Source organism: Saccopteryx bilineata, chromosome 3, assembly GCF_036850765.1.
Source record: "Saccopteryx bilineata isolate mSacBil1 chromosome 3, mSacBil1_pri_phased_curated, whole genome shotgun sequence".
Taxonomy (NCBI): domain Eukaryota; kingdom Metazoa; phylum Chordata; class Mammalia; order Chiroptera; family Emballonuridae; genus Saccopteryx; species Saccopteryx bilineata.
The window spans coordinates 117515706-117530588 of NC_089492.1; the positions used below are offsets into that span (position 1 = coordinate 117515706).

Below are 14883 nucleotides of genomic sequence, written 5' to 3' on the forward strand. Positions count from 1 at the left end.
GATGGGCGCTTCTCCTGTGTGCCCTGGCCGGAAATTGAACCCGGGACTCCTGCACGCCAGGCCAATGCTTTACCACTGAGCCAACCGGCCAGGGTCTTTTTTGTTTGTTTGTTTAGAGAGACAGAGAAGAGTCAGAGAGAAGGATAGACAGGAACAGACAGACAGAAAGACAGGAAAGGAGAGATGAGAAGCATCAATCATTAGTTTTTTGTTGCGCATTGCGACACCTTAGTTGTTCATTGATTGCTTTCTCATATGTGCCTTGACTGTGGGCCTTCAGTAGACCGAGTAACCCCTTGCTCGAGCCAGCGACCTTGGGTTCAAGCTGGTGAGCTTTGGTCAAACCAGATGATCCTGCGCTCAAGCTGGCGACCTCGGGGTCTCGAACCTGGGTCCCAGTCTGATGCTCTATCCACTGCGCCACCGCCTGGTCAGGCTAAACATACTCAAATTCTAACTTTAAAAATTCCCTCCCCGTAACTCCATATTCCTTCAGAGATACAGTCACCATCTTCTCTCTCCTCTTTAAAGAAAAGGTTCTGCTCACTTATTTTTTTTGAGAATGTTCTTCTTGTGAAAGAATATCCTAAACCTGTTGTTCACACCTCTCTCATCTCTCATTTAGTGAGGGTAAAACAGTTATTGAATGCTCAGTAAGTGCCAGGCAACATAGTAGAAAGATCAAAACATTTTTTTCCCACTAAATCTCATAGTAGCTTCTTCAGACTTCTTGAAATTTTAAATCAGTAGAACTAAGAAAACTTGCCAGGATCCTTATTATGTAAAATGGAACTTCTCTGGCTAAAGAAGAATGGAAAAGGCAAGTGCTAAACCTGTTCTGCTTTTTTCTCTTACCTATTTCCATTCCTCACCTCTGTGGTCCTTCAGGCACATAAACAGAAGTTTGAAAATCACTGGGAGGTAACTACTTATGAACCAAGAGCCATCTTTGACTCACTGCAATTTGCCTTCCTTTTGCAACACACAAATGAAATCACTGATAAAGATAACCAAAAATCTTCTACATGACAGATTATGTTCCATTATGTTCTTAATGAAACTATTCCTTTTCTTTAGCATTCAATAATTCTGACCACATTCCTTCTTTCTTGAAGTCCTGAAATACTGACCTCCTTATTCACCTAGTTGATCCAACCAGAAACCTGAGTTGATTCTGACTTTTCCTCCTCACTCTGGTAGCAGACAAACTAAAATGTAAGCTTCAAAGGGGGCAGATGCCTGACCTGTGGTGGCGCAGTGGGTAAAGCGTCGACCTGGAAATGCTGAGGTCGCCAGTTTGAAACCCTGGGCTTGCCTGGTCAAGGCACATATGGGAATTGATGCTTCCAGCTCCTCTCCCCCTTCTCTCTCTCTGTCTCTCCTCTCTCTCTCTGTCTCTCTCTCTCTCCTCTCTAAAATGAATAAACTAAAAACAAACAAAAAAAAACATATTAAAAAAAAAAGGGGGCAGATACCTTTTCCTTTGTTGTCATTATATTCCTATTACTACAAGAATAGCAAATTACATAGTAGAAACATGTTCCATAAATTTGTTGAATATATTCATTCAATCATCAAGTTCTGTTAACTGTAACTCCATACACTTCTCTAACCTTACTGGTATGCTCTCTCATCTAAGTTACCATCTCTATAGTTTACCAGAATGGACTCCCCACATCCATTTCATCATCTTCTAATCTATTTCAATTGCTGTAGTCAGGTTAACCTTTTCCAGATCCCACCTGGTTCCCATCTCAGTTCTCTGCTTAAAATCTTCCAATGGTTTCACACTGAATAAAGATCAAAATTATTAACATAACCTACAAAAATATAATCTGATCAGAGCCTTTTGTCCATCTCATCAACCCCACTGCCCGCCCACCAAAGAGCTTATCCATTCTTCTCAATCTAGCTCTAACTCAGGCTCTGCTTTAAATGTCATCTTCTTATAAAAGCTCTCCCTGATTCCCCCAGCTCTGTTACACATTCACTATCCTATCTGACAACACACTATGTTCATAATTTCTCATTCAATATTAGTACTTGTGCACTAGACATAAGTTCTACAAGGGCAGAAACCACACTGATCTTGTTTACTACAATGTTCTCAATTCCTAGAAAAGTGCCTAGAACCCAGTCCTAGTAGATATTAAGTATTTACAGGGTAATTGACTGAACATGCCATATTGTCTTTAAAAACATTCTTCTAAGATTCAATTTAATTTTGTTAAATATGTAGCTGACTACAACTTTAAAATTGTGACTATGTTATTATAGAGACTTACAATAAGAAAAAAGATAAAATATTACCTTCTTTCCTGTCACTCTTTCCCATAAGAAAATCTTCTGTATAGGGTGTCATATCCAAACGTAATGGGAAGGAAAAGTGTGTGTTCACTTTCTCTTTCATCATTGTGACCATATTAAATGTATACCTCATAGTATTAAAACTCAGAATGCGAGGCAATTTCTTAAAACATGCTCTGAAAGACAGGAAAAAAACCATTTTAAAACTTTTGTTAAAATTTTCTTTCAAAATTAGTTCAATTATTTACATGCCTTTTTTCATTCTGAAAGGGCTTTCCTGTGTCTAGATAAAAAAAAACAAAAACAAAACATTACAGTAGACTGTGGTAAATACCATGATGAAGATATGTAGTAAATATGCAATGGAAATGTAGAAAAGAGTCACATAATTTAAAGGCAAAGAGGTCTTAGGTTTCTTTTCCACCTTAAATAATAGGGGTTCATGTACACTAGAATTGTAAAGTCTCTCTATCATTTACTAAATGTATGACCTTAAACAAGTTACTTAAACTCTCTGAGCTTAAATCCTGATTTGTAAAATAGAGATTGAAGTATCTACTCCTGCCTGCCCAAGTGATGGAGCAGTAGATAGAATACTGTCCTGAAATGTTGAGGACCCAAGTTTGAAACCCTAAAGTCACCAGCTTGAGTGTGGGGCTCCTGGCTCTGCTGGAGCCCCCCGCTCAAGGCACACATGAGAAAGTCATCAATGAACAACTAAGGTGGTGCTGCAAAAAGAATTGATGCTTCTCATCTTTCTCCCTTCCTGTCTGTCCCTGTCTTCTCTTGCTAAAAAAAAAAAGAAAAAAGAAAAGAAAAAAGTGTCTACCAAGGGTCCCCAAACTTTTTACACAGGGGGCCAGTTCACTGTCCCTCAGACCGTTGGAGGGCCGCCACATACAGTGCTCCTCTCATTGACCACCAATGAAAGAGGTGCCCCTTCCGGAAATGCGGCAGGGGCCGGATTAATGGCCTCAGAGGGCTGCATGCAGGCCCTCAGCCTGCGGGCCGTACTTTGGGGATGCCTGGTACAACTTTTAGAATGCTGCCTGGCAAATACCATTTGCAATATGCGTTGCCTGATACTATAGCAATCGTAGCAGCAGCAAAAGCAAGTCAAATCTAATGGTTGACATATTACTGGTTTAAGTTTAAAACACCAAAATTTCAGTTTAAACAAAATATTTATATAAATTTGGATTTATAAAATACTGTCTATGAATTTCAGGGAATAATACACTTCACTGTATACAGGATTCAAGAGAATTTATTTAAACAAAGAACTTAGTTGCTTCTTTTTTAAAGGAATTTAGGAAGATAAGGGAGGCTGGCAAAGATGTCACAAGCAAAGGGAATAAGAAGTCTAAAAGTTCATCATTACTGATTATCTGGAACTAGCAAATGATAAGGTTACAGAAGTCTAAAAGAGTTAAATGATAGCCTGACCAGGTAGTAATGCAGTGGATAGAGCGTCGGACTGGGACACAGAGGACCCAGGTTTGAGACCCTGAGGTCGCCAGCTTGAACGCGGGCTTATCTGGTTTGAGCACAGATCAAAAGCTTGAGCCCAAGGTAGCTGGCTCGAGCAAGGGGTCACTCGGTCTGCTGTAGCCCCCCGGGTCAAGGCACATATGAAAAATCAATCAATTAACAACTACGGAACCGCAATGAAGAATTGATGTTTCTCATCTCTCTCCCTTCCTCTCTGTCTGTCCCTCTCTCTGACTCTATCTCTGCCACCAAAAAAAAAAAAAAAAAAGTTATATGATAAAGGGCCTTGTGTATAATGTTATAGTATGAACTTTATCCTGAAAGCTAAGAGTCACTAAATGACTTGTGATGGGCAATAAACTATGCATTGGGTTAGAGAATAAAAGACATAAACATCTGGCCTGACCAGGTGGTGGCACAGTGGACAGAGAACATTGAACTGGGACACAGAGGACACAAGTTCGAAACCCCAAGGTCACTGGCTTGAGCGACAGCTCACCAGTTTGAGAGTGGGGTCGCTGGCTTGAGATTATAGACATGACCCCATGGTTGCTGGCTTGATGCCAAGGTCACTGGCTTGAGCAAGAGGTCACTCACTCTGCTGTACCCCCACCCTCCCACCCCCACCCCCTGGTCAAGGCACATATGAGAAAGCAATCATTGAACAACGAAGGAGACTAAGGAGCCACAATGAAGAATTGATGCTTCTCATCTCTCTCTCTTCCTGCCTGTCTGTCCCTATTCGTCCCTTTTTCTGTCAAAAAGAAAAAAAAACAAAAAACAAAATAAAACAAAAAAAGACAAACATCTGAAAAGATGAGAACTTATGTTAAAGACCTATTAAATGTGTGAGACACACAAGACAGTTGGAAGAGCACAGCACAGCATAGCATTCTGAATTAGGTAAAATAATTTGAGAATCATTAGCATGTCAGCAGAGATTAATGTTATGGTGATAGATAAAATTATTCAGGAAAGAATAAACTGAGTAAACCAGAGATTTAAAAATAGAGCAGAGCAAGCCCTGGCCGGTTGACCCAGTGGTAGAGCGTCAGCCCAGCATGTGAATGTCTTGGATTCAATTCCTGGTTGGGGCCCAGAGAAGCAATCATCTTCTTCTCCACCCTTTCCGCTCACTCTTCTCTCTCTCTCTCTTCCTCTGCCACAGTTCTGGCTAGATTGGTTCGAGCATGTCAACCCTGGGTGCTGAGAATGGCTTCCTTGGAGCCTCTGCCTCAGATGCTAAAAATAGTTCATTTGCAAACTTGTTCCAAGATGGGAAGAGCATCGACCCAGATGGGGGTTGCTGGGTGGATACTGATTGGAACACAAGCAGGAGCCTATCTCCCCTCCTCTCACTTGGAAAAAAAGAAAAGAAAAAGAGCAGAGCAGAATATGATCCTCAGCCCCTTTCTGTTGACCATTTTACTGTATTACACACATTTAAAAGTATGGTTAAAAGTATAAAAGACTGAATAACACTTTGCCTGGGAGAAATGAGATAGTGTTTCAAAAACATACAAACAGCCTGACCTGTGGTGGCACAGTGGATAAAGCGTTGACCTGGAAATGCTGAGGTTGCCGGTTCAAAACCCTGGGCTTGTCTGGTCAAAGCACATATGGGAGTTGATGCTTCCAGCTCCTCTTCTCCTTCTCTCTCTCTCTGTCTCCCCCCCCCCCCCCCCCCCGGTCTCTCTCTCTGTCTCTACCTCTCCTCTCTAAAATGAATAAATAAAAATAAAATAAAAGAACAACAAAAAAACCCATACAAACAATACAATAGTATTAGCCAAAAAAAGGAAATGTTTCAAGAAGCTTATTATCAATAATGACAGATATATTCAACAAGTTTGTTTATTCTAACTAAAAGAAGATTCTCCAAACAACATGACTTCCTCTTTCAATTATCTTTTTACTCCATTATATTCCTCCACAGTAAAACACTGATGCCATTCTGTGAGCCATTCTGTGAGTCCTTTACTCTTACCCAGTTCAAATCTTGTCAGATGAGTTTTTCTTCCTATAACTGCCTGCATTCATTTAAATATGTATACTTACAACCTTTCTCTTTTGCAACCACTGACTTTCTGGAGATTAAGGAAAAAAATATCATTCCTTTCAAATGCATATTAATCTGGAAAAAAATATCTTCTATTAAACAATCTGAGGCAATGGCTTTTCACTCTCTGCTAAAAACATGCTCTGATCTGTTTCATCTAGAAAACTACTGTTTGATTCCAAAGCTTCTTCTAGATTCCATCTTCCTTGCTGTTTTTCACTGTCAAACTTCTAAAATGAAAGCTCTATACTTGGTATCATGTTCCCTGACAACTCTGCTTTTATTGCTCCAACCTGACAAAACATACAATGCACCTTTTTGAAACAAAATGCAGTGCTTTTTACTTACTCACTGTCATCTCCCCCGCCCCCAGACCAACAGAGTTATCCTCAGCGCCCAGGGCCAACACTTGAACCAATTGAGCCACTGGCTGCGGGAGGGGAAGACAGAGATGGGGAAAAGGAGAAAAGAAGCAGATGGCTGCTTCTCTTTTGTGCCCTAACTGGGAATTGAACCCGGGATGTCCATATGCCATGCTGATGCTCTATCCACCCAGCAAATAGGCCAGAGCAGATAATTTTAATTTATATACTAAGTTTGTGCTTTACTTTCACTTAATGATTTATCAATGTGATAAACATTACATTTCAAAAACGTACCTTTTTTCAGCTCGTACTTTCTTCCCACAATGAGAACAAGTATACATGTTGTCACCTTCTAAAGTATCTTTAATAGTGACTTCATCAAGAGATTCCTGTGTATAAAGCCACAGATAAAAGTTTCATATTACTGTTTATGGCATGCAAAAATACAAAAAATAGTCATTATAATTCTGACAGAATACATAGAGGAAAATAATTTATTTTTTAAAGTGAAGTTTTAATTTCAGTAAAAAAACTGTTTTCTCCTCATATTAAAAAAATGCTCGTTGAATCTTTCTAATTTTTCAAAAGTGAAGTATTTACACTTTGGGGGAAAAATCAGCTTTGTTGTCTACCTTTAGTTCTTATCTAAGTAGCATAGTATGAAGAGATGAAAATATGAAACTTTCAAGATGAGAAACATAAACCTGCTACATACAAATATTTAAAAGCAGAAACAAGTCTCTCTCTCTATATATATATATGTGTGTGTGTGTGTGTGTGTGTGTGTGTATATATATATATTGTACTTACATAAATGTTCTTCATATCAGCCACCTGGCACCTCACAGTATAAAACTCTTCAGCAGTCTGACTAACATGTTCACAATCCTAGTCAATCAACAGTAAAATATTAGTAATTTATTATAGTAAGCTATAATACATTAAGACTTCCAAAAAGCAAAGAATAGGTAGAATACTTACCAAGGACACAACATTATTTGTAATTACACCTCCAAACAGACTTTTGACAGTATTTTTCTTTAAAACAAATACAAAAAAAAAGTAAGTAATTAAAGTTGTGTAAATCTCTACAAATTCAAAGAAACTTTAGTATTCCAGTACTAACCAATTCTGGAGACATCTCTTCAATTTTGGTAATTAGATCAGTAAAAAACTCTGTCATATCTTTCTGCTCCCCAGTATTCAGAGGCTGCTTATCCATGGTATATGTTTTACAGAAGGGTCTAGGATTATATGCTTTGCATTCACTCTCCTTTAAAGAAAAAGTGGGGGTGGTGTGGTGGGGGAAAGAATATGATATAATCAAAAACACAAATATAAGTCTCAAATAAAAATAAAATTATTACAAGGTTCATGAATAAACATCAAAGCAACAACAAAACAGGTAGTAAAATCCATAAAGGTTTAAAATGTTTTTTTCATTTTTTTAATTCTGCATAGCATTTTCAGTTTATAGTCTTGGTGCCAGAAGATGCTTAAATTATCATAAATTAAGAAATTCTATGTTGTTTTGTTTTTGTATTTTTCCTAAGTGAGAAGCGGGGAAGAGAGACAGTCTCCCACATGTGCCCAACCAAGATCAGCCAAACATGTCCACTAGGGCGCGATGCTCTACCCATGTGGGTTGTTGCTCTGTTGCAAAGAGAGCCATACTGGTGCCTGAGGCAGAGGCCATGGAGCCATCCTCAGTGCCCAGGGCCAGCTTTGCTCCAATGGAGCTCTGGCTGCTGGAGGAGAAGAGAGAGAAAGAGAGAAGGAGAGGGGGAGGGGTGGAGAAGCAGATGGATGCTTCTGTGTGCCCTGGCCAGAAATTGAACCCAGTACTTCTACATGCCAGGCCAAAGCTCTACCACTGAGCCAACCAGACAGGGCCAAGAAATTCTGTAATTTTTAAGTCTAGGAATTTCTAGGAAGTGTTTTGAAACTCCAGGTACACAGATTTGAATTGTACAGCAGAAAATACAAAGTCTTTGCAGGCTGAATAAGTTTTAATACAGATTGAACTTTTGTTTTTTAATTTAAAAGTTTTCTCTTTTGTCAGTTCAGATGGCATGTTCCAGCTCTGTTGAATGGAAATTAAAAATGAAATCAAGAATTGACTAGTAAATCTTTTAATTTTGTGAAGAATCTCACTTATTGAGTCCTTATTAGTATCAGAAGCTGAAAAATACAAAAATAAATAATATAATTGCTGTCCTCAAGATTCTAACAGGTGATTCAAGTAACTTTCAATACAAGTGGTAGGTACAACAGAGTTACTGGTGACTCAACGATACTTTGTGGACTCTTTGGTCTATTAGAGGAAGTGAAAATTATGTTGATTCTTGAAGGATATGAAGAAGAGTGCTAAAGGAAGAATGCAAAAGGCAGAAGGAATAGCATAACTATACAAGTAATGAATCAACAGGATGATGGACTTCAAAGGGCTTACATAATTATAGTGAAGCTAAATATGGGAAGGGATAAGAGAGAAAATTGAAGGGAAGAAGCAAAATGACACAAGATCTTTGCTATGCTGATGAATCAAGACACTACTCTGTTCATTATAAAGAACCACTGTTTTAAGAAGGGAAGTAATATTGTAAATTTTGCTACTTTTAAAAGGACTGATTACTTAAATTTTTATTTATTTATTTATTTTGTGACAGAGAGAGTCAGAGAGAGGAACAGACAGGAAGGAAGAGAGATGAGAAGCATCAGTTCTTCATTGAGGCACCTAAGTTGTTCATTGATTGCTTTCTCATATGTGCCTTGACCGTGGGGCTACAGCAGACCGAGTGAACCCTTGCTCGAGCCAGCGACCTTGGGCTCAAGCTGTTGAGTCTTGCTCAAACCAGATAGCCCACGCTCCCAAACTGGCAACCTTGGGGTCTCGAACCTAGGTCCTCTGCAACCCAGTCCAACACTCTATCCATTGTGCCACTGCCTGGTCAGGCATAAAAGGATTGATTACTTTTATAATTTTGGAAGAATTAAGAGGGCAGACTCTAAGCCTAGGGATAACCCTGTGACAAGAAAAGGAATTCTTTAATTTTTTAAATTTTATTTTAGTGAGAGGAGAGGAGGTGAACATATAGACTCCTGCATGCACACCAACCAGGATCCACCAGGCAAGCCCACTAAGGGGCAATGCTCTGTGCATCTGGGGCCATGCTTGCAACCGAGCTATTTTTAGTGACTGAGGTGGAGGTCACAGAGCCATCCTCAGTGACTGAGGCCAACTTGCTCAAACCAATCGAGTTATGGCTGCCAGAGAGGGAAAGAGGAGGAGAGAGGGGAAGAGAGGGGGAGAGAAAGAAAAAGAGAGAAGGGGAGGGGGGGAAGGAGGGGTAGAAAAGCAGATTGTTGCTTCTCCTGTGTGCCCTGCCCAGGAAGCAAAGTCAGGACATCCACATGGTAGGCTGACACTCTACCAACTGGCCAGGGCCTAGAAAAGGGATTTTTCAAAGAATAAGTAACAGATGTAAATAACTGAGATATGGCTATTAAGAATAGCAGTAAGGCATGACCAGGCGGTGGCGCAGTGGATAGAGCGTCAGACTGGGATGCCAAGGACCCAGATTCGAGACCCCGAGGTCACCAGCTTGAGCGCAGGCTCATCTGGTTTGAGCAAAAGCTCACCAGCTTCAACCCAATGTCACTGGCTTGAGCAAGGGGTTACTCGGTCTGCTGAACGCCCGCGGTCAAGGCACATATGAGAAAGCAATCAATGAACAACTAAGGTGTTGCAACACGCAACGAAAAACTAATGATTGATGCTTCTCATCTCTCTGTTCTGGTCTGTCTATCCCTCTCTCTGACTCTCTGTATTAAAAAAAAAAAAAGGGCCCTGGCCAGTTGGCTCAGTGGTAGAGCGTCGACCTGGCGTGCAAAAGTCCCGGGTTCGATTCCCAGCCAGGGCACACAGGAGAAGGCCCATCTGCTTCTCCACCCCTCCCCCTCTCCTTCCTCTCTGTCTCTCTCTTCCCCTCCCGCAGCAAGGCTCCATTGGAGCAAAGATGGCCCGGGCACTGGGGATGGCTCCTTCGCCTCTGCCCCAGGCACTGGAGTGGCTCTGGTCGCAACCGAGCGAAGCCCTGGAGGGGCAGAGCATCACCCCCTGGTGGGCAGAGCATTGCCCCTGGTGGGTGTGCCGGGTGGATCCCTGTCGGGTGCATGCGGGAGTCTGTCTGTCTCTCCCCGTTTCCAGCTTCAGAAAAATACAAAAAAAAAAAAAGAATATCAGTAAGTGACAAATTAAATTTGAAAGTTAAGAGTACATAGTCAGAACAAAAATCAATACAAATGAACTTTAATGTTTTCAGCTTTGATCAGAGGGAGCATCTAATTCATATTTATACATGATTCTCAAACATACCATTAAATATGTAAACATTTTTTGAAGCTCCAGAAGAGTGGTTTTGTGCTTCATATCTTCTGAATACTGAAAATTAAAATAAAACTTCATTAAAATATACGGATGGCAGTAAATTATAGACAGTCTAGCAAAGAAAGTATTATGTGTTTAACGCTATCCACTTTCATCCTTTAAAGCTAGTTGTAGAAAAAAACAAAGACAGTTTATTCTTCCTTAAGCAATTCTAGCATTTAACAATTAAGAGTATTTTGTACATTATATAAATATAGCCATCAATGTTATGTAAGAAAAGTGGATAAGGACAACTTTAAAAAGTCAATTTCTAAATTAACATTTATTTGGTACAATACTGATTTATATATTGGGATTTTCTAACAGAAAACATCTTAGGTGTGCAACATCAACCTTAGAGGACAGCCCCACATTCATGCTAAGCACGTATAGATATACTCTATCTCATTCAAATATTAAAATAAACCTATGAAATACTATCTTCATTATAAAATTGCAGAATTACAGAATTATGACTATGTCATTATTCTGAAGACCTGATAGTCTCATAGAATAATAAGCCTTCCACATGCCAGAGCATACACTAGTTATTTGCGTTAAGTGCAATAAGGTTGTTTTCTAGGAGATTATATTCAACTGAGGACATAAGATAGAGATGTTAAAATTAAAATCTGTTCAACATAGCCTGGCTGGTGGTGGCGCAGTGGATAGTGTCGACCTGGGATGCTGAGGTCCCAGGTTCCAAACCCCAAATTCACCAGCTTGAGTGTGGAATATGATCCCATGGTCGCCGACTTGAGCCTAATGGTCACTGGCTTGAAGCCCAAGGTCGTTGGCATGAGCAAAGTCTCACTAGCCACTGCCTCAGCTTGAGCTCCCTGTCAAGGGACTTATGAGAAGCAATCAATGAACTAAAAACAAACAAAAAAATAGTGACACAGCTACAAGTTGATGCTTCTCATCTCTCTTCCTTCTTGTCTGCCAGTCTCTCTCTCTCACTTGCTTAAAAAAAAATTTGTTCAACATTTCAGCATACAAATTACTTTAAAATTATATCAATTGTAGTAAGAATTAAATAAAAGCAATCAACAAAATTAGCAGAAAATAAACAGTACATTACTGATATGTGGGGTTTAATATTCCATGGGATTATGAGAACATTCACATAAAATGACATTTTCCAATATATATCAGATCTAATACATGCAAATTGTTAATAACTCAGAATACAAAAATGACCAGGAAAGACCTGGATTTCTAGTTTCATTATTGGAGAATAAAGATTAAGTTGGTTGCAGAACAGAAGTGAGTGAGTTCTTTAAAATCAAGTTAAAACAAAGATATTTTACTTAATGTGCAATTTCTAAATGACTACATACCCTACATATATATGTATTTACTACTTAAAAGAATGCATGTCACACCCATTAGGAGACTGTTAAAAACAACAACAACAACAACACAGAAAAAGACAATTGTTGGCAAGAATGTAAAGAAACTGGGCACCTTTTGCATTGACAGTAGAAATATAAAATAGGACAGCCACTGTGGATAAACACAGTGATTTCTCAAAAAAATAAATACAAAATTACCATATGATCCAACAATTACACTTCTGAGCATATACATAAAAGTTGTGAAAGAAGAGTTCAAGTGGGTATTTGTACACTCATATTCATAGCATTATTCATAATATCCAAAGGTATAAACCTAAAAGTGTCCACTGACAGATGAATGAACAAATGTGGTGTATATATACAATGAAATATTATTCAGCCTTTACAGGGAATGAAATCCTAATATATGCTACAAAGTAGATGAACCTTGAAGACATTAAGTGAAATAAGCCAGTCACAAAAGCACTAATATTGAATAATTCCACTTGTATGAGGTATCAAGAGTCTTCAAGTTCACTGGGACTTGAAGTAGAGTAGTAGTTGGAGAGCTTAGGGGAAGACAGAATGGCAAGCTAAGTATTTAATGGGTACAGATTTTCTGTTGAGGAAGGTGAAAAAATTCTGGAGACTGATGGTAGTGATGAATGCAATATGAATATACTTAATACCACAGAACTGTACACTTATAGTTAATGATATACTTTATGTTGTATATATTTTACCACAATTAAAATACATGTATGGTAATTTTATATAATCTTGAGGACATCAGAAAAAGGAATAAAAAAATCACTAATATTTTCATGGAAATAATCAATTACCCATATATGACTAAAGAGTACTATCCAATGTCATATCAGATATTGTTATGTAAGATTATTTTTAATGTGGAGACAAGTCTAAATATAGTTCTAAAACTACCATATTTGAGACACACAATTAACACAGCTAATTGTTCTTTCTGTCGCTACATACTAATTCCACACAGTGCTAATGGATTAAATAAAGGTGATCATTAATATAAAGAAGAAAAAACAAGAAATATGGCTAAGTCACCGGCTAGAAAAAAGATTACTGAAAACATGATTCTTTAATTAACTGGTTCTATAGAATTATGCAGATGGGGCCACCAAATTTAGTCACAAAAAATTCCTTATGCTAAATAAAATCAATTATTCATTTAGCATTATGTCTACTCATAATCTGCTTCATGAAAAACTTGAACACATCAATATACATAAAGCCAAAAAACAAACCTACATGAATATACTGTAAATTGGAGACATTAAAACATAACAAACATATTAAAGATATATAAAAACCGAAGATATATAAAGAATTGCAATACTTTGGGGGTAAGGCAGAAGAGGAGCCAGGATATCAAGATGACATGATGAGGAAATCAAAAAGTAAACATAAAAAAAGTTTGCCAAGAAAATTTAAAAGCAGTGCAGAATGAAAACTAACAATAGTCTGTAGTAAAAAGAAAAACTAGAAATAATAAGTTTAAAAACAAAGCAGAGCTTACCGAAACAAATAAGGTCCAAAATCAAATTTACTTTGAAATAAATATTGAAGAAACAAGATCAATGATTCTGGTATATCTACCTACTCTTTTTTAGACTTTACTCACTTTTTTAATTGAATTTATTGGGGTGACACTGGTTAACAAAGTTATACAGGTTTTACAACACATCTTCTATATTATGTGTTCACCCCCCAAGTCTCTGTTCATCACCATTTTAAAATTCATATTTATTTTTATTGAAAATACCATGGTTCACTGTATACACTGCATGTGTATATTCCACAACTGTGCTTTCCTTTGAGAAATTACACTACAATGTTAGTAGTAATCTACTGAAATGTAAAAATAATTAAAACATACATCAGTTAGCTAGTTATGTAATCAAGTTGTCATTTTAAAAAATTCATAAATTACTTTCTCAAACAATATTTTAGAAAATTTAAAAAAATCAAGTTTTATCCAGAAAATTTTTAAATTTTGTTTTATAGTTTTAATTTTTAAAGTGAGAAAACTGTACCTTAGCAGTGAAGACAGCCTGTCTTGCCTCAGGTATCATATAAAGTTGCTGAATAGTGGAAGCCAAATAACAAGTAGCTCCAAGGTTAGTCAGGCCAACAAATCTACACTCAGCACGGACATCCTCATGAGGCCAGTAGTCCCATTTATAAGGTGCATGGGCTGCTGAAAAAAGAGGCAGGAACAGACGTCCCCCAAACAAACTATTAAACAAAATGTATTCTGTTTTTATTAACAACCCCTACCTCCATTATGTATTTAGTTAATATATATAAAACACTACATATGAACATTTTTAAAATTAGTAGGAAGTACAGTTAAACTAACACATTCTCAAAAAATTCAAAGGAGTATCACAACTTTATTTTATTTAGAACGAAATTATAATATTTAACCAAAAAATGCTTAAGTACTTCAGCTACCTATAAAATGTCCTTCATTACATTAAAAAAACTTTTACTTTTTAACTTTAGTAACATCCTAGTAACTATCATTTATAAATGTTAAAGTGTGTGAACAATGAATTACTTTAAAAAGTGCCTTCCAAAAATCTCATTTCTGCATATAAAATTTAGAAAGATTAAAGAAAAAGAAGAATGCTTACATTGCATGTGTTGTGCCATAACCCAGTTGTGTATTAGTCTGTAGTTCTCAACAGATCCCTTTACCATTTCTACTAACAAATCATAAGCAGCAGCTCTTGAAGAATGTGACTTGCACTTTGGCTGTTGTCTGTCTTTTAGACTAGGCAACAAAAACAGGAGATTGAAGATATCTTTTAAGAATTCCTGGAAAACAGAGAAAGACCAAGTACATTATCTAAACTTAAA

At 37.8% G+C, this 14883-nt stretch overlaps 1 protein-coding gene across 2 annotated transcripts in view; it reads right to left on the minus strand.

Moving 5' to 3' along the window:
* The window catches only part of USP34 (ubiquitin specific peptidase 34), a 287003-nt gene that overhangs the window by 56222 nt on the left and 215898 nt on the right, over positions 1–14883 (minus strand). Inside the window, exons 42-49 of one of the 2 annotated variants that reach the window (XM_066267204.1) lie at positions 14658–14841; positions 14055–14215; positions 10601–10666; positions 7349–7495; positions 7204–7260; positions 7033–7110; positions 6517–6611; positions 2311–2483 (exon numbers count right to left, since the gene is read on the minus strand). In XM_066267204.1, the coding sequence (XP_066123301.1) occupies positions 2311–2483; positions 6517–6611; positions 7033–7110; positions 7204–7260; positions 7349–7495; positions 10601–10666; positions 14055–14215; positions 14658–14841 (961 nt within the window). Of the gene's footprint in view, positions 1–2310; positions 2484–6516; positions 6612–7032; positions 7111–7203; positions 7261–7348; positions 7496–10600; positions 10667–14054; positions 14219–14657; positions 14842–14883 lie in introns of both variants that reach the window. The other variant, XM_066267203.1, reaches the window with a different exon arrangement.